At 58.5% G+C, this 24463-nt stretch overlaps 1 protein-coding gene across 1 annotated transcript; it reads right to left on the bottom strand.

Annotated features, from left to right (window-relative positions):
- Positions 1–1192: 1192 nt before the first annotated feature.
- Positions 1193–19800, bottom strand: rbsn (rabenosyn, RAB effector; the record flags this gene model as incomplete). Its single annotated transcript, XM_078537548.1, has 8 exons — positions 19592–19800; positions 16402–16527; positions 12210–12310; positions 9481–9526; positions 8476–8637; positions 4793–5034; positions 3361–3431; positions 1193–1279 (listed from the first exon to the last, which is right to left on the bottom strand). Coding segments are annotated over exons 1-8 (1031 nt in total), but the record flags the coding sequence as incomplete, so codon positions are not given.
- Between the last annotated feature and the right edge of the window lie 4663 nt (positions 19801–24463).

Below are 24463 nucleotides of genomic sequence, written 5' to 3'. Positions count from 1 at the left end.
CTCTCTCTCCCCACACCACTCCCTCTCTCTCTCCCCCACACTCTCCTCTCTCTCTCCCCACACACTCCTCCCTCTCTCTCTCCCCCCCCACACTCTCTCCTCTCTCTCCCCCCCACACACTCTCCCTCTCTCTCCCCCCCCCACACACTCTCCCTCTCTCTCTCCCCCCCCACACACTCTCCCTCTCTCTCTCCCCCCCCCACACACTCTCCCTCTCTCTCTCCCCCCCCCACACACTCTCACTCTCTCTCTCCCCCCCCACACACTCTCACTCTCTCTCTCCCCCCCCACACACTCTCACTCTCTCTCTCCCCCCCACACACTCTCACTCTCTCTCCCCCCACACACTCTCACTTCTCTCTCCCCCCCACACACTCTCACTCTCTCTCTCCCCCACACACTCTCACTCTCTCTCTCCCCCACACACTCTCACTCTCTCTCTCCCCCACACACTCTCCCTCTCTCTCCCCCACACACTCTCCCTCTCTCTCCCCCACACACTCTCCCTCTCTCTCCCCCACACACTCCCTCTCTCTCTCCCCCACACACTCTCCCTCTCTCTCTCCCCCACACACTCTCCCTCTCTCTCTCCCCCACACACTCTCCCTCTCTCTCTCCCCCCACACACTCTCCCTCTCTCTCTCCCCCCCCCACTCTCCCTCTCTCTCTCCCCCCCCCCACACACTCTCCCTCTCTCTCTCCCCCCCCCACACACTCTCACTCTCTCTCTCCCCCCCCACACACTCTCACTCTCTCTCCCCCCCACACACTCTCACTCTCTCTCTCCCCCACACACTCTCACTCTCTCTCTCCCCCACACACTCTCACTCTCTCTCTCCCCCACACACTCTCCCTCTCTCTCTCCCCCACACACTCTCCCTCTCTCTCTCCCCCACACACTCTCCCTCTCTCTCTCCCCCACACACTCTCCCTCTCTCTCTCCCCCACACACTCTCCCTCTCTCTCTCCCCCACACACTCTCCCTCTCTCTCTCCCCCACACACTCTCCCTCTCTCTCTCTTCCCCACACACTCTCCCTCTCTCTCTCTTCCCCACACTCTCCCTCTCTCTCTCTTCCCCACACTCGCAAACGCACACAGTGCTCCCGGGCTCCTACCCTACCCGGTGCCTGCTAAAGGCACTGGTGACTAACCAGTTGGCAATGGAAGGGGCAAGGAGGCAGGGCACCTACCTGAGCAGATCAATCCGTTCGTAGAGCTTCATCAGTTCCACTCGCAGGTTCGAGGCTTGCTCCAATCCGTAGGTACTCTCCCCGGCACTGCAAGAAAGAAATGTCCTTTCAGTGGCTCAGAGCAACCCAAAGAACGTGACAGCCACTGACCGAGTATTATTCAAAGCACGGTCACAGTTTGCCGTGTCGGAAACGCCAATTTGCGCACAGCAAGATCCCAGAAACAGCCAATGTGAAAACCATCCACATCGTCTCTTTTTCTCAGCCATCTTGGTTGAGTGATAAATATCAGCCCCAGGACACTGTGGGGATCTCCCAACCCCCCACCCGAATCGCCTGCTCTTTTTCCAAAAGTGGCCGTGGGATCTTTTACACTCAGCGCTGACCCTCCGTCAGTGTGGCGCTCCCTCAGCACTGACCCTCCGACAGTGCGGCGCTCCCTCGGCACTGACCCTCCGACAGTGCGGCGCTCCCTCGGCACTGACCCTCCGACAGTGCGGCGCTCCCTCGGCACTGACCCTCCGACAGTGCGGCGCTCCCTCGGCACTGACCCTCCGACAGTGCGGCACTCCCTCAGCACTGACCCTCTGACAGCGCGGCGCTCCCTCAGCGCTGACCCTCTGGCAGCGCGCTGCTCCCTCAGCACTGACCCTCCCACAGTGCGGCGCTCCCTCAGCACTGACCCTCCGACAGTGCGGCGCTCCCTCAGCACTGACCCTCCCACAGTGCGGCGCTCCCTCAGCGCTGACCCTCCCACAGTGCGGCGCTCCCTCAGCGCTGACCCTCCCACAGTGCGGTGCTCCCTCAGCGCTGACCCTCCCACAGTGCGGTGCTCCCTCAGCGCTGACCCTCCGACAGTGCGGCGCTCCCTCAGCACTGACCCTCCCACAGTGCGGCGCTCCCTCAGCACTGACCCTCCGACAGTGCGGCGCTCCCTCAGCACTGACCCTCCGACAGTGCGGCGCTCCCTCAGCACTGACCCTCCGACAGTGCGTCGCTCCCTCAGCACTGACACTCCGACAGGGCACTGTCGCTCCCACCCTGGGTGGGTGGGTCCCAACCTGGATGGAGTTCTAAGCTACGGGGTGGGTCTCGAACATCTGACCTCTCAGAGGCACAGCAGAGAGCTGGGTACTGGCAAAACACAAGCTCCTGGTCCCCAGTACACACGGCCAATGGATTAACAGTTTGCTTACAGAGTTGGTTTATAAAGACTCTGTGACATGCTCAGTACCAATGTCTCACCTTCAACCCAATTGATAGGAGGGGTAGGTGCTAGACTGGAGCTAACAGGAAACTACTCACGACAGCATATGTCCTGCAACTCAGCTCCTGACTCCCCAAAGCCCGTCCACCATCTACAAGGCACCAGTCAGGAGTGTGATGGGATACTCCCCACTTGCCTGGGTGAGCGCAGCTCCCACAACACTCGAGAAGCTCGACACCGTCCAGGACAAAGCAGCCCCGCTTGATCGGCACCCCATCCACAAACATTCACTCCCTCCACTCACCGACGCACAGGGGCAGCAGTGTGTGTACCATCTACAAGATGCACTGCAGCAACTCGCCAAGGCTCCTTCGACAAGCGCCACCCAAACCCACCACCTCTACCACCTAGAAGGACGAGGGCAGCAGACCCATGGGGAACACCACCACCTGCAAGTTCCCCTCCGAGCCCCACACACACACCATCCCGACTTGGAAATATATCGGCCGTTCCTTCACTGTCGCTGGGTCAAAATCCTGGAACTCCCTCCCTAACAACGCGGTGGGTGTACCTACACCACACGGGGACTGCAGCGGCTCAAGAAGGCGGCTCACCCACCCCCACCTTCTCAAGGGGGGCAATTAGGGATGGGGTAATAAATGCTGGGCCCGGCCAGCGACGCCCACATCCCGTCAATTATTTAAAAAACTAATTTCTAATCCCTTGAGTCGGGAGTAGGATGAATCTGGGGACGAGCATTCAAATGGTCAGACGCGCTCAGACAGAAGGACAGAGCGGCCTGCAGACCACCCCAGCCATCAGTAGCCGGCGAGCAATGCACGTGTCCGTGTGGGAGCGCGGGCGCTCACGGTTTACCAGGAGCTGGGGGTGTGCCGTGTTTGTCTCAGCCGGTACCCCTCCACCCCCCCAGGTCTCCCGACCTCACGACCCCCTGACTTACTTCAGCGAATCAGCCATTCTCATGTATTCGGGAGCCAGCTTCTCCACGCTCGCCCGGCAGGACTGCAGCTTCTGCGGGTCATCAGCGACAAACAAAACTGATTAGAGACACGGCCAAACTCCCCGCTCACCGAGACCAGACCACTCCTTCGGCGCGCAAACTCTGCCCTGTGTCTAACCCCGTGCTGTACCTGTCCTGGGAGTGTTTGATGGGGACGGTGTAGAGGGAGCTTTACTCTGTATCTAACCCCGTGCTGTACCTGTCCTGGGAGTATTTGATGGGGACGGTGTAGAGGGAGCTTTACTCTGTATCTAACCCCGTGCTGTACCTGTCCTGGGAGTATTTGATGGGGACAGTGTAGAGGGAGCTTTACTCTGTATCTAACCCCATGCTGTACCTGTCCTGGGAGTGTTTGATGGGGACGGTGTAGAGGGAGCTTTACTCTGTATCTAACCCCGTGCTGTACCTGTCCTGGGAGTATTTGATGGGGACGGTGTAGAGGGAGCTTTACTCTGTATCTAACCCCGTGCTGTACCTGTCCTGGGAGTATTTGATGGGGACAGTGTAGAGGGAGCTTTACTCTGTATCTAACCCCATGCTGTACCTGTCCTGGGAGTGTTTGATGGGGACGGTGTAGAGGGAGCTTTACTCTGTATCTAACCCCGTGCTGTACCTGTCCTGGCAGTGTTTGATGGGGACGGTGTAGAGGGAGCTTTACTCTGTATCTAACCCCGTGCTGTACCTGTCCTGGGAGTGTTTGATGGGGACGGTGTAGAGGGAGCTTTACTCTGTAGCTAACCCCGTGCTGTACCTGTCCTGGGAGTGTTTGATGGGGACGGTGTAGAGGGAGTTTTACTCTGTATCTAACCCCGTGCTGTACCTGTCCTGGGAGTGTTTGATGGGGATGGTGTAGAGGGAGCTTTACTCTGTATCTAACCCCGTGCTGTACCTGTCCCGGGAGTGTTTGATGGGGACAGTGTAGAGGGAGCTTTACTCTGTATCTAACCCCGTGCTGTACCTGTCCTGGGAGTGTTTGATGGGGACAGTGTAAAGGGAGCTTTACTCTGTATCTAACCCCGTGCTGTACCTGTCCTGGGAGTGTTTGATGGGGACAGTGTAGAGGGAGCTTTACTCTGTATCTAACCCCGTGCTGTACCTGTCCTGGGAGTGTTTGATGGGGACAGTGTAGAGGGAGCTTTACTCTGTATCTAACCCTGTGCTGTACCTGTCCTGGGAGTGTTTGATGGGGACGGTGTAGAGGGAGCTTTACTCTGTATCTAACCCTGTGCTGTACCTGTCCTGGGAGTGTTTGATGGGGACGGTGTAGAGGGAGCTTTACTCTGTATCTAACCCCGTGCTGTACCTGTCCTGGGAGTGTTTGATGGGGACGGTGTAGAGGGAGCTTTACTCTGTATCTAACCCCGTGCTGTACCGTGTAGAGTTGTAGAATGAGGGGCGAGCTCTCCCTCTCCTCCAGCCGTCTCTCCCTCTGCTCCAGGATGCCTTTGCAGTGCTGACAGGACATAATCCGATCGTCGTCCTTCTCCTCCAGGAGGGAGCTCATGCTGGAAACGCTGAGCCTGCGGCCAGTCTCGAGGCTTCCAGCCCCCCGATCCGGACCGCCCGAGTTCTCCCCTGCCGTCACCGACGCTCTCACCGCTTTCGTCAGCTTCTCTGTCCGAGCACAGGAAGGTACACGTCAGTCACCCTCAGGCTGAACGGGTGAGGAGGGGCTCGAGGAGGGGCTGAATGGCCTCCTCCTGTTCCTGTGTAACAGGCTCCAGAGGGGCTGAATGGCCTCCTCCTGTTCCTGTGTAACAGGCTCGAGAGGGGCTGAATGGCCTCCTCCTGTTCCTGTGTGACAGGCTCGAGAGGGGATTGAATGGGCCTCCTCCTGTTCCTGTGTAACAGGCTCGAGAGGGGCTGAATGGCCTCCTCCTGTTCCTGTGTGACAGGCTCGAGAGGGGATTGAATGGGCCTCCTCCTGTTCCTGTGTAACAGAACCATAGAAAAGTTACAGCACAGAAGGAGGCCATTCGGCCCATCTTGTCCATGCCAGCCCGAGGACACCCAGGTGCCCTTTCTAATCCCACCTTCCTGCACCCGGCCCATAGCCCTGCAGCTTACAGCACTTAAGGTGCAGATCCAGGTACTTTTTAAAAGAGTTTAGAGTTTCTGCCTCTACCACCAACTTGGGCAGCGAATTCCAGACACCCACTACCCTCTGCGTAAAAAAAAGTTCTTCCTCATGTCCCCCCCTACACCCTCTGCCACTTATCTTGAATCTATATCCCCTGGTTCTAGAATTCTCCACCAAGGGAAACAATTTTATCCCGTCCACTCTATCTATTCCCCTCATAATTTTGTCCACCTCATTCGAGTCACCTCTCAGCCTTCTTTGTTCTAAGGAAAATAACCTCAACCTATCCAATCTCTCCTCGTAGCTACACTTTTCTAACCCTGGCAACATTCTTGTAAACCTCCTCTGCACTCTCTCCAGAGCTATTACGCCCTTCCTGTAATGTGGTGACCAGAACTGCACACAATACTCCAGCTGTGGCCTCACCAGTGTTTTATACAATTCCAACATTATATCCTTACTTTTATATTCTATACCTCTGCCAATGAAGGAGACCATTCCATATACCTTCTTTACAACCTTGTCTCCTTGAACTGCTGCCTTCAGGGACCTGTGTACTTGTACGCCAAGATCTCTCACTTCATCTACCCCTCTTAGTATATTCCCATTTATTGTGTAATCCCTGTAACTGTTTGACCTCCCTAAATGTATGATCTCGCACTTCTCTATGTTAAAAATCCATCTGCCACTTTACCGCCCACTCCACCAACCCATCTATATCGTTTTGGAGATTTTGGCTATCCTCCACACTATCCACTACTCGGACAATCTTTGTGTCATCTGCAAATTTCCCAATCATGCCCCCCACGTTCATGTCCGAATCGTGAATATATAACACAAACAGCAAGGGTCCCAACACCGAGCCCTGTGGAACACCACTTGAGACAACTTTCCATTCGCAAGGGCATCCATCGACCATTACCCTTTGTTTCCCTGTTACAAAGCCAACCTTTTATCCAGTTTGCCACATTACCCTGAATCCCATGGGCTTTTACTTTGCTGACCAATCTGCCATGTGGGACCTTGTCAAATGTCTTGCTAAAATCCATGTACACAACATCCACTGCACTACCTTCATCAACCCTTCTTGTCACTTCCTCAAAGAATTCAATCAAATTTATGAGGCAAGACCTTCCTTTAACAAATCCATGCTGACCATCCCTGACTAGTCCATGCCTTTCCACATGACAGTTAATCCTATCTCTCAGGATTGATTCTACTAATTTGCTCACCACCGATGTAAGACTAACCGGCCTATAATTGTTTGGCATTTCCTTTGATCCCTTTTTAAACAATGGAACTACATTTGCATTTCTCCAGTCCTCCGGTACCTCCCCTGTATCTAGTGAAGATTGGAAAATCATCCTCCGAGCATCTGCTATCTCCTCCCTGACTTCCTTCAGCAGTCTCGGAAACAATCCATCTGGCCCTGGTGACTTATCAACTTTCAAGGATTTCAACCCTTCGAGTACTTCCTCTCTCTTTATGATTATCCTGTCCAATATCTCGCAGTGTTCCTCCTGGACTACTATATCTACATCCTCCCTTTCCTTTGTAAACACGGAGACAAAATATTCATTCAAAACCCTTCCCACAGCCTCTGCATCTACACACATGTTTCCATCTTCATCTCGGATAGGTCCCACTTTTTCCTTAACTAACCTTTTAGCATTAGTGTATTGGTCAAATATCTTTGGGTTATCTTTAACTTTACTTGCTAATCTTTTTTCATGCCCTCTCTTTGATTTCCTTATTTCCTTCGTCCCCGCACTTCCTATATTCGTCTAGGCTATCTGCAGTGCTTAGTTCTTTGTGCCTATCGTACGCTTTCTTTTTCTGTTTGATCTTCCCCTGTATTCCTCTAGACAACCAGGGGGGTCTAGATTTGGCTGTACCACTCTTATTTTTGTAGGGGACATGTCTACTTTGTGCAATTAGGATCTCGCTTTTTAGTGCTTCCCACTGTTTTATCCTCCAGCAGTGCTGTCCAGTCCACCTCAGCCAAGTCCCTTCGCATTTCTGCAAAATTTGCCTGCCCCCCAGTTCAAGACTTTTACTCCTGCCTTATCTCTGTCCTTTTCCGTGGTAATGCTAAATCTAACTGAACTGTGATCACTGTCCCCGATATGGTCGCCAACTGTCACTTCACCCACTTGCCCTTCTTCGTTCCCCAAGACTAGGGAGGGGCTGAATGTCCTCCTCCTGTTCCTGTGTGACAGGCTCAAGAGGGGCTGAATGTCCTCTTCCTGTTCCTGTGTGACAGGCTCGAGAAGGGGTTGAATGGGCCTCCTCCTGTTCCTGTGTGACAGGCTCGAGAGAGAGGGGCTGAATGGGCCTCCTCCGGTTCCTGTGTAACAGGCTCGAGAGAGAGAGGGGCTGAATGGCCTCCTCCTGTTCCTGTGTAACAGGCTCGAGAGAGGCTGAATGGGCCTCCTCCTGTTCCTGTGTAACAGGCTCGAGAGGGGCTGAATGGGGCCTCCTCCTGTTACTGTGCAACAGGCTCGAGAGGGGGGCTGCATGGTCTCCTCCTGTTCCTGTGTAACAGGCTCGAGAGGGGCTGAATGGGCCTCCTCCTGTTCCTGTGTGACAGGCTCGAGAGGGGCTGAATGGGCCTCCTCCTGTTCCTGTGTAACAGGCTCGAGAGGGGCTGAATGGGCCTCCTCCTGTTCCTGCGTAACAGGCTCAAGAGAGAGGGGCTGAATGGTCTCCTTCTGCTCCTGTGTAACAGGCTCGAGAAGGGGCTGAATGGTCTCCTCCTGTTCCTGTGTGACAGGCTCGAGAGAGGGGCTGAATGGAACGAGCAGGAGGAGGACGACGGATGGGCAGTAGGGACCTGGAACTCGCTGTGGATGAAAGAGAGGCACAAACTCTCGCACGTAGAGAGCTACTGCAGTGCCTGCTTGAAGGGCTATGACTTGCCCCTAGACGACGGGGCCCATGCCGTAAATCTTCTCCGATTCGTAAGGGTTACTTACGGGCAAAGGGCACCGTGAGGAACTGCGTGCAGCGTCGGCACATGATCGAGCCGCACAGGCGGCAGTGATGGCGTCTCAGCGTGATGCTGAAGGTCACCCCACAGTCCGGGCAGCACGGCACGTCTCGGTCGTTCACCCAGGTCACGACGGACTTCTCCAGCGCTGCAGGAGGGGGACAGGCAAAACAGGTTCAGGGTCGACGCCACGATTTAAAAGTATCCCAAGTTTATAAAGAGTAACGACGGCATGATTTAAAATCAGGGAGAGAGAAACTGCGATAGAGAACCTGCCAAACGTCACAGGAGATAGGGACAGCGATAGAGAGAAACATGGTGGCTGATTTGTACACTGTGGGCTCCTGCAAATGTGATAAATTACCTAAATCATCTATTTTTAGTAATATTGGTTGAGCGTAAATATCGGCCCAGGATACTGGGGCGGGGGGGGGGGCAACACCCTCTACCCCTGCTCTTCTTCCAATAGTAGCCATGGGATCTGTTACACCCACCTGAGGGGGCAGGCTGCGGTCTCCATTTAATGCCTCATCTGAAAAGACGGTGCCTCCGAGAGTGCAGCACTCCCTCAGCAGAGGCACGGCGCTACAAACATCACCCACCATGGGAGCTTTTACCGTTACAGTTAAGCGCTGCACGCCTAGCATTCTTCTTGTTGCTTCTGTATAAACTTTACTTCTGAATAAATCCAGATCAGTCCGTCTTAGCCCGGGCTAACAGGAAAGACTCCCAATAAGTTATCCGGGGAGAGATCGGGAGGAGTGTGGGCTGGCGTGCCAGTGCTTGGCACCCATAGTAAAATGCCTCCTCGTTCACATAGATAAGTCTCGCTATCCTCATATGCTTTGAGCGCAAGGTTCTTGGGATGTGAGAGCCTGCTTACGGGAGGGGAGAAAGAGCAAGAGAGAGAGAGCAAAGGGAGCGGGCGAGACCGAGGGTGGGTGGGTGGGCGGGCGCGCGAGAGACGGAGGGCGCAGCAAATGCCACCAACCTTTCCTCTTCGCTGGGTCAGTAGATGCTCTGTCAAACGCAGTCAACTGGAAACGAGACACAAAACACACACAACGTAAACTGGATACGTTTCTTTCAGACCAGGCAACTTGAACCAACAGGACTGAGGCAGGTTCGACTGACCGTCCATGAACAGTGCACCACATTCTTGATCTATTCCGGGCTGGGGGTGGGCGGGGGGGGGTGGTGGGAATGGGACTCCTGGCCTTTTTTTTTTTTAACAACAATCAGACTCGGAGGACAGGGATAGCGGCCATTCGTTCCATCACGACCGTGCCAGCTCTTTGAAATCCAATTGGTCCCCACTCTCTCCCTGCACCCCACCCCACCCCCACTCCAATCCCACTCTTTCCCCCCCACAACCCTGCAAATTTTTCCCCCCTTCAAGTATTTCTCCGATCCCCCCACCCCCCCCAACTTTTTCGAGCGTGAATCTGCTTCCGCCGCCCCTTTCACAACAACTCACGGCGTCAAAAAGGTCTCTCCTCCCCTCCCCCCCTCCCCCAAACTTCTCTGGCCGATTCTCTTCCGTCTGTACCCTCACCTTTCGGTGCGCCGCAGGAACTGTCCCCTCCTCAACTCCCCGGTCCACTCCTCAAATCGCCCCCCCCCCCCACCACCAACGTCCCACTCCCCTTCTCGCCGAGCCTTCCCATGCAAGCTCAGGAGTGGGGGGGGACGGGACACCTGCCCCCTTTCACCTCCTCCCCCCACCACCCCTCCCGCCGACCGACCCTCCTCCCAGGGGTCGGAGACGAAGCGATTCACGCGGACTCCTTTCAGATAATGCCCGCCGGGGTGGGGGTGGGGGGGGGGGCCCAAACGCAGGACGGGCCCCCTCTCCTCCCTGTTTCGCGGAACGCCTCGAGGGTCTCCCCCACCCCCCCCAGCTCCCCGCCGTTGTAAATCCGCCCCCCCCCCCCCCCCCCCCCCGCCTCGTCGCCCGCTCCGACCTCTCTGCCCTCGCTCTGCCGCGCCCGTTCCGAAGCCGCCCGAGGGAAACGGCGGCCTCACCTTTCAACGAGGGGGGGGGCTACCGGAGTCGGCATCGATTTCGGCCGGGAACCTCCGCTCCCGGGTTTTTCCTGGGCGGTGACTTTGCAGCTCGCCATTCACACCTCCTCTATCCCCGTGTCACCGAAGGCTCTTCTGCTCTCACCCTCTCCCCCCCGACTTGCCCCCTTTTTTTTGCTCCCCCCTTTCTAAACGCAGGGTACAAAAATAGGGAAGTCTTGCTAAAACTACACAAGAGGCACTAGTTAGACCACACCGAGAATACTGGGAACAGTTTTGGTCCCCTTATCTGAGGAAAGATATACTGACATTGGAGGCAGTCCAGAGAAGGTTCACTAGGTTGATCCCGGGGATGGAGGGATTTCCTTATGAGGAGAGGTTGAGTGGGTTGGGCCTGTACTCATTGGAGTTTAGAAGAATGAGAGGCGACCTTATTGAAGCATATCAGTTTCTTAGGGGGCTTGACAGGGTCGATGCTGAGAGGTGGTTTCCCCTTGTGGGAGAGTCTAGGACCAGAGGGCGTAATCTCAGAGTAAGGGGATTTAAGACAGAGATGAGGAGGAATTTCTTCTCTCAGAGGGTAGTGAGTCTGTGGAATTCTTTACCGCAGAGGGCTGGAGAGGCTGGGTCATTAAGTATATTCAAGGCTGAGATAGACAGGTTTTTAGTCAGTAAGGGAATCAAGGGTTATGGGGGAAAAGGCAGGAAAGGGGAGTGAGGATTATCAGGTCAGCCATGATCTCATTGAATGGCGGAGCTGACTCGATGGGCTGAATGGCCTACTCCTGCTCCTACGTCTTATGGTTTTAGGATCATGGCTGATCCGTTGGTGGCTTCAACTCCACTTTCCTGTCTGGCCCCAAAACCCTCGACTCCCTTGTCGCCGATTCATAGAATCGTTATGGCCCAGGAGGAGGCCATTCGGCCCATCGTGTCTGCGCCAGCTCTCCGAATGAGCGACTTACTTAGTGCCACTCTCCCCTGCCCTCTCCCCGTCACGTCTGCACATTCTTCCTCTTCAGATAATGATCCAATTCCCCCCCTTTGGAAAGCCTCGATTGACCCTGCCTCTCCCACACTCTCAGGCAGCGCGTTCCAGATCCTAACCACTCGCCGCGTGAAAAAGTTTCTCCTCGCGTCTCCGTCGCTGCTTTTGCCGATCGCCTTAAATCCGCGTCCCTCTGGTTCTCCATCCTCCCGCCAATGGGAACAGTTTCTCCCTCTGTCCACTCTGTCCCAGACCCCCCCCCTCGTGATTTTGAAAACCCTCCATCAAATCTCCTCTCGACCTTCTCTTCTCCGAGGAGAACAGTCCCAACTTCTCCAACCTATCCACGGAACTGGAGTCCCCTCATCCCTGGAACCATCCTCGTCAATCTTTCCCGCTCTCTCTCTCTCTTCACATCCTCCATAACGTGCGGTGGCCAGAGCTGGACACAACACTCCAGCCGAGGCTGGACCAGTGTTTTATACGGGTGCTTTGTAACTGGACAGTGACTTTAACAGAGTGAATACTCTCCCCAGGGGGGCTTTCGCCTCTGCCGGGCACACTCCCGCCCCTCGCCGGTACACTCCCGGCAAGCACCTCCAGCGAACCCACACCCCTCCCCGTCGGCTGCCTCCCCCGGCAAAAACAGCTCCCCCACCCAACTCCACCCCCCCCCCCCACCCCCCACCACCCCCCGTCCCTCTCACCTTCTCCAGGCGGAGCAGCAGCTTGTTCACCTCGATGACGTAATGGTCGATTCGGGCTCCGCGCCAACACAGGAATTCGCTCCGCATGTTCCGGGTCGCGCCTACGGGCACACAGGCACAGAGGCACGCGCACACACACAAAGCAGGCACAGAGGCACGCGCACACACAGGCACAGAGGCACGCGCACACACAGGCACAGAGGCACGCGCACACACAGGCACAGAGGCACGCGCACACACAGGCACAGAGGCACGCGCACACACAGGCACAGAGGCACGCGCACACACAGGCACAGAGGCACGCGCACACACAGGCACAGAGGCACGCGCACACACAGGCACAGAGGCACGCGCACACACAGGCACAGAGGCACGCGCACACACAGGCACAGAGGCACGCGCACACACAGCACAGAGGCACGCGCACACACAGGCACAGAGGCACGCGCACACACAGGCACAGAGGCACGCGCACACACAGGCACAGAGGCACGCGCACACACAGGCACAGAGGCACGCGCACACACAGGCACAGAGGCACGCGCACACACAGGCACAGAGGCACGCGCACACACAGGCACAGAGGCACGCGCACACACAGGCACAGAGGCACGCGCACACACAGGCACAGAGGCACGCGCACACACAGGCACAGAGGCACGCGCACACACAGGCACAGAGGCACGCGCACACACAGGCACAGAGGCACGCGCACACACAGGCACAGAGGCACGCGCACACACAGGCACAGAGGCACGCGCACACACAGGCACAGAGGCACGCGCACACACAGGCACAGAGGCACGCGCACACACAGGCACAGAGGCACGCACACACACAGGCACAGAGGCACGCACACAGGCACAGGCACGCGCACACACAGGCACAGAGGCACGCGCACACACAGGCACAGAGGCACGCGCACACACAGGCACAGAGGCACGCGCACACACAGGCACAGAGGCACGCGCACACACAGGCACAGAGGCACGCGCACACACAGGCACAGAGGCACGCGCACACACAGGCACAGAGGCACGCGCACACACAGGCACAGAGGCACGCGCACACACAGGCACAGAGGCACGCGCACACACAGGCACAGAGGCACGCGCACACACAGGCACAGAGGCACGCACACACACAGGCACAGAGGCACGCACACACACAGGCACAGAGGCACGCACACAGGCACAGGCACGCGCACACACAGGCACAGAGGCACGCGCACACACAGGCACAGAGGCACGCGCACACACAGGCACAGAGGCACGCGCACACACAGGCACAGAGGCACGCGCACACACAGGCACAGAGGCACGCGCACACACAGGCACAGAGGCACGCGCACACACAGGCACAGAGGCACGCGCACACACAGGCACAGAGGCACGCGCACACACAGGCACAGAGGCACGCGCACACACAGGCACAGAGGCACGCGCACACACAGGCACAGAGGCACGCGCACACACAGGCACAGAGGCACGCACACACACAGGCACAGAGGCACGCACACAGGCACAGGCACACGCACACACAGGCACAGAGGCACGCACACACAGGCACAGAGGCACGCACACACAGGCACAGAGGCACGCACGCACCCAGGCACAGAGGCACGCACGCACCCAGGCACAGAGGCACGCACGCACCCAGGCACAGAGGCACGCACGCACCCAGGCACAGAGGCACGCACCCAGGCACAGAGGCACGCACAACACAGGCACAGAGGCACGCACCCAGGCACAGAGGCACGCACACAGGCACAGAGGCACGCACACAGGCACAGAGGCACGCACACAGGCACAGAGGCACGCACACAGGCACAGAGGCACGCACACAGGCACAGAGGCACGCACACAGGCACAGAGGCACGCACACAGGCACAGAGGCACGCACACAGGCACAGAGGCACGCACACAGGCACAGAGGCACGCACACAGGCACAGAGGCACGCACACAGGCACAGAGGCACGCACACAGGCACAGAGGCACGCACACAGGCACAGAGGCACGCACACAGGCACAGAGGCACGCACACAGGCACAGAGGCACGCACACAGGCACAGAGGCACGCACACAGGCACAGAGGCACGCACACAGGCACAGAGGCACGCACACAGGCACAGAGGCACGCACACAGGCACAGAGGCACGCACACAGGCACAGAGGCACGCACACAGGCACAGAGGCACGCACACAGGCACAGAGGCACGCACACAGGCACAGAGGCACGCACACAGGCACAGAGGCACGCACACAGGCACAGAGGCACGCACACAGGCACAGAGGCACGCACACAGGCACAGAGGCACGCACACAGGCACAGAGGCACGCACACAGGCACAGAGGCACGCACACAGGCACAGAGGCACGCACACAGGCACAGAGGCACGCACACAGGCACAGAGGCACGCACACAGGCACAGAGGCACGCACACAGGCACAGAGGCACGCACACAGGCACAGAGGCACGCACACAGGCACAGAGGCACGCACACAGGCACAGAGGCACACACACAGGCACAGAGGCACACACACAGGCACAGAGGCACACACACAGGCACAGAGGCACACACACAGGCACAGAGGCACACACACATGCACAGAGGCACACACACATGCACAGAGGCACACACACAGGCACAGAGGCACACACACAGGCACAGAGGCACACACACAGGCACAGAGGCACAGGCACAGACAAAAACAAAACAGAGGGATAAATCATCATCGAGAGCCTGTCCTGTCAGGGTCACACAGAGCTCGTACAGACACAGGGTGCATGCCCCATCCAGACACTGAAAGGGTCACAGCAGCCGCCTCAGCTGGGAGACCACACCACACCGCACCCCCCTTACCCACCCACTGTCCCCTCTTGGACAGGTTTAATTAACCAATTAGTCCCACATTCTCTCCCCTGGCTCTTTCCCCCTCATAACCCTGCAAATTTTCTCCCTTTCAGTAGTTATCCAATTCCCCCCCCTTCCTTTTCGAGGGTGAATCTGCTTCTCCCGCCCTTTCGGGCAGCGCCTTCCAGATCACAACAACTCGCCACATCCAAAATAAATAAAATTCTCATCTCCCCTTCCCCCCCCTTCCGCCGATTCTCTTCAATCCATGTCCCCCCATCTCTGGTTACCGACCCTCCCGCCACTGGGAACAGTTTCTCCGTATTTACTTGATCGAGACCCCCTCGTGATTTTGAACATCCTCGATTCAATCTCCCCTTTAACCTTCTCCACTCCGAGGAGAACAATCCCGGCTTCTTCCACAGGAACTGAAGGAACACAGGAACAGGAGGAGGCCATTCAGCCCCTCTACTAGCCTGTTACACAGGAACAGGAGGAGGCCATTCAGCCCCTCTACTAGCCTGTTACACAGGAACAGGAGGAGGCCATTCAGCCCCTCTACTAGCCTGTTACACAGGAACAGGAGGAGGCCATTCAGCCCCTCCACTCGAGCCTGTTACACAGGAACAGGAGGAGGCCATTCAGCCCCCTCTCTCTCGAGCCAGTTACACAGGAACAGGAGGAGGCCCATTCAGCCCCTCTCGAGCCTGTTACACAGGAACAGGAGGAGGCCCATTCAGCCCCTCTCGAGCCTGTTACACAGGAACAGGAGGAGGCCATTCAGCCCCTCTCGAGCCTGTTACACAGGAACAGGAGGAGGCCATTCAGCCCCACTCGAGCCTGTTGCACAGGAACAGGAGGAGGTACATTCAGCCCCTACCGAGCCTTTTAAGACGGCGATGAGGAGAATTTTGTTCTCTCAAGAGGCCCATGAGTCTTTGGAACCCTCTTGCCCGGAAAGCGGTGGGGGCAGGGGGGTCACTGAATATTTTTAAGGCGAAGGTAGATGGGTTCCTGACTAACAAGGGGGGGGGTGAAAGGTCATCGGGGGTCGTCGAGGCCACAATTGGGGCATCCTTGATAGTATTGAACAGGGTGGGGGGGGGGGGGTAGAAGGGAAGCTCGGGGGCTGAATGGCCTGCTCCTCCTTCATATGACCAGAATAGCGCAATCTCCAAGCGAACCTCCTCACCACTGCAGCCATCGCGCCAGCGCTCCACATGGGGGGCCGGTGGGGGGAAGAGGAGCCTCTGTGGTCTCAGCGCGGACGGAGTCCGGAACGAGGAGGAGCGGAAGCGGTTTGGGGAGAGGGGGGGTGGGTACCCGGCTGTGCTCACCTAAGTCCTGGGCCTCCCACTTGCTCGTGTCCACACCGCCGGAGTAAATGTAATCGGCCAGCTCCGAGTCCGGCCGCCCAGCGTCCTCCCTCTTCAGCAACTTCCTCTTGGCCCGGCCGAACAGCGCTGTGACGGAGACAGGGAGGGGTGGGGAAAAAACAAATTCAGCACCCACTCGCGCACAGCAAGATCCCACGAGCAGCTTTCGTTAGTCATGTTGGTCGGGGGATAAATACGGGCCCCGGGGTCGTGGGGGAGAACTCCTTCCCGTGCCCCAACCCCCACCCACCCGACCCCAACTCCCACCCCCGACCCCAAACCCTGACCCACAACCCCACCCCGGCCCCAACTCCCACCCCCCCCACCCGACCCCAACTCCCACCCCCCCCGACCCCAACTCCCACCCCCCCCGACCCCAACTCCCACCCCACCCCCGACCCCAACTCCCACCCCCCCCGACCCCAACTCCCACCCCCCCCGACCCCAACTCCCACCCCACCCCCGACCCCAACTCCCACCCCACCCCCGACCCCAACTCCCACCCCACCCCCGACCCCAACTCCCACCCCCCCCGACCCCAACTCCCACCCCCCCCGACCCCAACTCCCACCCCCCCCGATCCCAAACCCTGACCCACAACCCCCACCCTGCCCCAAACCCCACCCACCCGACCCCAACTCCCACCCCATGACTCCAAACCCCGCCCACCCGACTCCAAACCCTGACCCCCTGACCCCCACCCGATCCCAAACCCCACCCACCCGACCCCAACTCCCACCCCGACCTACAATCCCAAACCCTGCCCACCTGACCCCCGACCCCAAACCCTGACCCACAACCCCCACCCCACCCCAAACCCCACCCACCCGACCCCAACTCCCACCCCAACCCATGACCCTAAACCCCGCCCACCCGACCCCAAACCCTGACCCCCGATCCCAAACCCCACCCACCCGACCCCAAACCCCACCCACCCGACCCCAACTCTCATCCCTGATCCCAAACCCCACCCACCCGACCCCCGACCCCAGCCCCACCCACCCGACCCTCAACCCCAAAACCCGACCACCACCCATGACTAGAGATAGGAGCAGTAGGCCATTCGGCCCATCGAGCCTGCTCCCCCATTCAATCCCATCACGGCTGATCTCGGGCTTCAACTCCCACTTTCCCGCCTGCTCCCCGTATCCCTCGATTCCCGGAGAGACCAAAAATCCGTCCGTCCCGGCCTTAAACGTCTTGAACGATGGAGCGTCCACAACCCTCTGGGGGAGAGAATCCCAGAGATTCACAACCCTTCGGGTGAAGAAATTTCTCCTCATCTCAGTCCCAAATGATCGGCCCCCTTATCCTGAGACTGTGTCCCCCTCCCCCCCCCCACCCCGTGTTTTAGATCCCCCCGAGCAGCGGAAACAATCTCTCCGCGCCCACCCTGTCAAACCCCTTCAGAAACTGGTCCATCTCAATGCGATCGCCTCTCATTCTGCTAAACTCCAGAGAACATCGGCCCAATTTACTCAGCCTCTCATCGTAGGGCAAAACCCCCCCCTCATCCCAGGGACCGATCGAGTGAACATTCGCTGTACCCGCCTCTGATGCGAGTCTATCCTTCCTTAAACGTGGAGACCAAAACTGGGCACAGTTATTCCAACCTCTTGATATGACATGTTCAGTGTAGTTTGCCCCCATTGCCAAACAACAGGTCTACACGGATGGCCAGAGAGCAAACCATGATCCCAGCCCAAGACAGTTGAGAGTTACGCCGGATAGGACGCTGTATTTCTGGGAACATCTGCAGGAAACCGCAGCAAGGGTGCAAACCAAGCACGGCTTACTGAACCAGCTAGCTGGGTCTACATAGGTTGCTGCTGCTGCTGCGCCCCTCCAGGCCTCAGCACTTGCCCCATCATTCTCTGTACCAGAGCACCGTGCGCCTGTCTGGCACAGGTCATCACAGACAACACACACACACACAGAGGCACAGACAGACGCCACACCGATACACACACACGCACAGACGCCACACGCGCGCACGGGCAACAGGCAGGCGGGCACCGGCGCACGGGCAACAGGCAGGCGGGCACCGGCGCACGGGCAACAGGCAGGCGGGCACCGGCGCACGGGCAACAGGCAGGCGGGCACCGGCGCACGGGCAACAGGCAGGCGGGCACCGGCGCACGGGCAACAGGCAGGCGGGCACCGGCGCACGGGCAACAGGCAGGCGGGCACCGGCGCACGGGCAACAGGCAGGCGGGCACCGGCGCACGGGCAACAGGCAGGCGGGCACCGGCGCACGGGCAACAGGCAGGCGGGCACCGGCGCACGGGCAACAGGCAGGCGGGCACCGGCGCACGGGCAACAGGCAGGCGGGCACCGGCGCACGGGCAACAGGCAGGCGGGCACCGGCGCACACTTCTTGTTGGCACTGAATGGAATGCAGCAACGCGCCCACACAACTGGAATTCTCCGCTCAACACCCCCGCCCCAGCTTCCCACCCTCATGAACGTGACTTCGGCCACACATCCCACCCGCCGACGATAAGCCACACAAGCCGGTCGGATCAGGCCGGGCTGCGCCTGCTCTGGATCAAGGGGCGGGCCCTGGCGACTAACAAGCTCCTCGTGAGGGGCAGGAGTAGGGCCACTCGGCCCCCTCCAGCCCGCTCCGCCATTTCAATCGGATCATGGCCGACGCGGAGAGGACGTTGCCTCTTGTGGGAGAATCTAGAACCAGGGGGTCACTGTTTAAAAATAAGGGGTCACCCATTTAAGACGGAGATGAGGAGAAATGCTTTCTCTCAGAGGGTCGAGAGTGTTTGGAACTCTCTTCCTCCAAAGGCAGTGGGAGAAGAGCCTGTGAATATTTTTAAGGCCGAGGTGGATGGATTCTAGGTAAACAAGGGGGTGAAAGGTCGGGGGGGGGGGCGGGAATGTGGGGTTGAGGTTACAATCAGATCCGCCACGAACTGATCGAATGGAGGATTCTGGATGTGGGCGGACAGTGGGAGCAAGGCTTGGTTATTTGACTGCGTGTTGCATCACCGCACATGACTGCCCCTTTCGGGGTTGCGCTCCCTGTGGGTTCCGCCCCTGACCCCAAGGTCAGATGCCCCCTTCCTCACCCAACCAACCCCTCTGCCGCCCACAACCCCCAACCCCCACCCCCCACAACCCCCGGCAAAGTACTCACTCTTGATCTGTCCGACCATGTGTCCATCCTCCTCGGCGGAGTGGGCGTCCTCGTAGTGGGAGTGCAGCTGCTGCACCGACTGCAGGTCCTTGAGGCAGAGCGGGCACAGGAAGCCCTCCCGGATGGTCCCCGAGGAGCCCCCGCCGGCGGCCCCTCCCCCGCCCGGCAGCGGGGGCGAGGAGGGGACGGACCACATGCCCGGGGTGGGGGTGGGGGAGGGGGTGAGGGGGAGGGGGTCTCGCCCGGGCGCCCTCGCTCAGCAGTCCGTCGGGCGTCCCGCCGCTCCCTGGGAGAGTGCCGGCCAGAGTGCTCCGGCCCGGGGACACATACCCGCTCGCACCACCCACACCGCTCGCCCGCCCGGGTTCCTCGGATCGGCCCAGTCGTCCGACGGGTCTCTCTCTGCGGATACAATCCAAACACGGGTTTCACTGCTTTGTCTGTCACAAGCCCATCATCGAACAAAAGTACAGTACTGGTGGGGATGGGTCTGTCACTGTATAACACTGGGGTACAGTACTGGTGGGGATGGGTCTGTCACTGTATAACACTGGGGTACAGTGCTGGTGGGGATGGGTCTGTCACTGTATAACACTGGGGTACAGTACTGGTGGGGACGGGTCTGTCACTGTATAACACTGGGGTACAGTGCTGGTGGGGATGGGTCTGTCAGTGTATAACACTGGGGTACAGTACTGGTGGGGATGGGTCTGTCAGTGTATAACACTGGGGTACAGTACTGGTGGGGATGGGTCTGTCACTGTATAACACTGGGGTACAGTACTGGTGGGGATGGGTCTGTCACTGTATAACACTGGGGTACAGTACTGGTGGGGACGGGTCTGTCAGTGTATAACACTGGGGTACAGTACGGGTGGGGACGGGTCTGTCACTGTATAACACCGGGGTACAGTACTGGTGGGGACGGGTCTGTCACTGTATAACACTGGGGTACAGTAATGGTGGGGACGGGTCTGTCACTGTATAACACTGGGGTACAGTACTGGTGGGGTCGGGTCTGTTACTGTATAACACTGGGGTACAGTACTGGTGGGGACGGGTCTGTCGGTGTATAACACTGGGGTACAGTACTGGTGGGGAGGGCTCTGTCACTGTGTAACACTGGGGTACAGTACTGGTGGGGACGGGTCTGTCACTGTATAACACTGGGGTACAGTACTGGTGGGGACGGGTCTGTCACTGTATAACACTGGGGTACAGTACTGGTGGGGACGGGTGTGTCACTGTGTAACACTGGGGTACAGTACTGGTGGGGACGGGTCTGTCACTGAATAACACTGGGGTACAGTACTGGTGGGGACGGGTCTGTCACTGAATAACACTGGGGTACAGTACTGGTGGGGACGGGTCTGTCACTGAATAACACTGGGGTACAGTACTGGTGGGGACGGGTCTGTCACTGTATAACACTGGGGTACAGTACTGGTGGGGACGGGTGTGTCACTGTATAACACTGGGGTACAGTACAGGTGGGGACGGGTCTGTCACTGTGTAACACTGGGGTACAATATTGTAAGAGGCGTCTTGTGGTGCAGTGTGTAGCATCCCTGCCTCTTGTCCAGACACTCTGGATTCAAGTCCTAACTCAGGATTGATGGTCAAAGGATGGAGCGTACATAATGCAGCCAGACTGACACCCAGTTTGGGTTCTGTCAGGGCCACTCAGCTCCTGACCTCACTACTGCCTTAGTTGAAACATGGACAAAAGAGCTGAACTCCCAAGGTGAGGTGAGAGTGACTGCCCTTGACATCAAGGCCGCATTTGACCGAGGGTGGCATCAAGGAGGCCTAGCAAAACTGGAGATAATGGGAATCAGGGGGAAAACTCCGCTGGTTGGAGTCATACCGAGCACAAAGGAAGATGGTTGTGGTTGTTGGAGGTCAGTCACCTCAGCTCCAGGACATCACCGCAGGAGTTCCTCAGGGTCGTGTCCTCGGCCCAACCATCTTCAGCTGTTTCATCACTGACCTTCCTTCCAACATAAGGTCAGGAGCGGGGATGTTCGCACAATGTTCAGCACCATTCGCGACTCCTCAGATACTGAAGCAGTCCATGTCCAAATGCAGCAAGACCTGGGCAATATCCAGGCTCGGGGCTGACAAGTGGCAAGTAACATTCACGCCACACAAGTACCAGCCAATGACCATCTCCAACAAGAGAGAATCTAACCATTGCCCCTTGACATTCAATGGGCATTACCATCACTGAATCCCCCACTATCAACATCCTGGGGGTTACCATTGACCAGAAACTGAACTGGACCCAGCCATATAAATACTGTGGCTACAAGAGTAGGTCAGGGGCTGGGAATCCTGTGTAAAGGTGCGGGGAAGGGGGACATCTTAATCAGCCATGCCGCAGAAGACAATGACAAACCACCACGGTACTTTGGCCGTGGGTGACCACAGACCCACCCAATGGAAGCCCACAGTCGCCAATGTCCACCTGAGGGCATGGCACCTGAATGGAGGGTGGAACTGTTGACCCAACAGCAGGGTGGGGTGAGGGCGGGAGATGGTGGGGTCTGACCAGGACCCAACGAGCCGCAAAAGGCGCCTGGCCACACCCGGCTCAAGGCCCAACCTGCGACGCCAAGAGGGCGACCTTTGACCCTCCCCGCCAAGTGCGCCAACCCAGGGTCAACACCAAGGGGCACCGGCAGTGCCCAGGGGCGGCAGGGGCACCCCCGGGGCTGGCCGCAGGGGTTTCGGTCAAGCCGGTGCCCCCTTTCAGCCCCAAAGAAGCCCTCCGGCCATGGTTACCATGGTAACATGCCCCTTGGCCGGGCAAGGGGGCGGGGAGGGTCAAGGGAAGGAAGGGGGGGGTGCACTTTCCGCCTCCACTACCCCCCACCACCACAACAACAACAACCCAACTAATACAAACCCCTGCCCCGCTCTCGCCCCCCTATTCAGGGGGCAGCCCGAGGCCGGCGGCCCTTTGCCACTTACCATCCAGTCCAGACGAAGCGATGAGCAGCAGAACACCTCCCCTCCGGCGAAGCCAGCGCGCAGGCGCTGCCCGCCCGCGCGCGGGCGCCCTGGGATTTGTAGTCCGCCCCGCCGCCGGCCGCCATTTCCGCCGCGCCCCGGTGGACTACACCTCCCGGCGGGCCCCGCGCGCGCTCCAACCGCCGACCCACAGGCCGGAGGAGGAGGAGGAGGAGGAGGAGGAGCAGGAGGAGCCGTGACGCCATCAGAGCGCGACGCAACCACACCCCTCCCGCCACCTGCCGCCGCATGGCCCGCCGGGAGTTGTAGTCTATTCCCCCCACACACACCTACTGCGGCCTTCCCAATGGGGCGCCCCGCCCAGAGGGAAACTACAACTCCCAAGATGCCCACCCATGGCCTCCTTGGCCAACAAACAACCCAACTTTCTTATCAACAAGTTCCCCAGCAGCAGGACGCAGAAACCCCGCTGCCCCCCCACCCCCCAGAGCCCGAAGCGCCACGTCCAGGCCCGAGACCCTGGGGTGGGGGTGGGGGTGGGGGATGGGGGGGGGGGCGCCCTGCTTCTCACCCTTGCCCCTTTGACCCCTGAAGGACGTCAATGGGGTCTACGTGCCCTTGGCCGGGGTTGGGGGAGGACGGCAGGTACGGGATTGAGCGGCATTCGCCCCGCAGCCCCAGCCATGAGCCAACCAACACGTCCGCCCTGGCAACTTACCGCACCCCCTACATCCCACCGCCCCCTTGACGCCAATCGGAAAGCTCATCGTCCAATTGGGTCGTGCTTGCCAATTGGCCGACAGCGCGGCGCTCCCTCAGCACTGACCCTCCGACAATGCGGTGCGCTCCCTCAGCGCTGACCCTCTGACAGTGCGGCGCTCCCTCAGCACTGACCCTCCGACAGTGCGGCGCTCCCTCAGCACTGACCCTCCGACAGTGCGGCGCTCCCTCAGCGCCGACCCTCCGACAGCGCGGCGCTCCCTCAGCACTGACCCTCCGACAGTGCGGCGCTCCCTCAGCGCCGACCCTCCGACAGTGCAGCGCTCCCTCAGCACTGACCCTCCGACAGTGCAGCGCTCCCTCAGCACTGACCCTCCCACAGTGCGGCACTCCCTCAGCACTGACACTGAGGGCGAGGGTTGGGCCTGGATGCTGTGACTCGAGTCTCAAGTGAGCAGTTGAACCCACAATCGTGTGACTGAGCGCAGAGTGAGAGATGGTCAGAGTGATGTTGTTAAACAGGGCGGAAAGGGTTTAGGCCTCATCTTGTTGTTATGCCTTCAGTGTTGACTGACAGTGACACTCCATCCATCATCCAGACAGCAGCTTAATTAGATGGCGTGCTTAGTCACCTTGTGGGATCATGCTGTGCTCAAAATGGCTGCTACATTTCCTCCATTACCACAATGACTAGACTTCAAATAAAAGCTCCTTCAATGGCTGTGAGGCCCTTTCATGGTCATAGGTGCTGGAGAAACACAGGTATCTGTTACCTGAGCAGCCTATGTGATTTATACCCCCTCCGGGTGCACATAGGGTGGTCCTAAGGCTTCCATTATTCAGCCAATGGAGCCAGACTACACTGACAAGGCCCTCGTTCATTGCAGAACCCTCCTTGCCCCTTGAGGGGGTAGTGGTTGACGGAGCTGCAGGAGGTTACAGAGAGAGGGAGGGTCGTTGGGGCTGGAGGACGTTACAGAGATAGGGAGGGTTATAGGGGGCTGGAGGGGGTTACAGAGATAGGGAGGGTTGTAGGGGCTGGAGGAGGTTACAGAGATAGGGTTGTAGGGGCTGGAGGAGGTTACAGAGATAGAGAGTGTTGTAGGGGCTAGAGGAGGTTACAGAGAGATGGAGGGTTGTAGCGGCTGGAGGAGGCTACAGAGATAGGGAGAGTTGTAG

The sequence above is a fragment of the Cetorhinus maximus genome, unplaced genomic scaffold, assembly GCF_964194155.1.
Source record: "Cetorhinus maximus unplaced genomic scaffold, sCetMax3.hap1.1 HAP1_SCAFFOLD_2560, whole genome shotgun sequence".
Lineage (NCBI taxonomy): Eukaryota > Metazoa > Chordata > Chondrichthyes > Lamniformes > Cetorhinidae > Cetorhinus > Cetorhinus maximus.
This window is presented reverse-complemented; position numbering and strand designations above follow the sequence as displayed.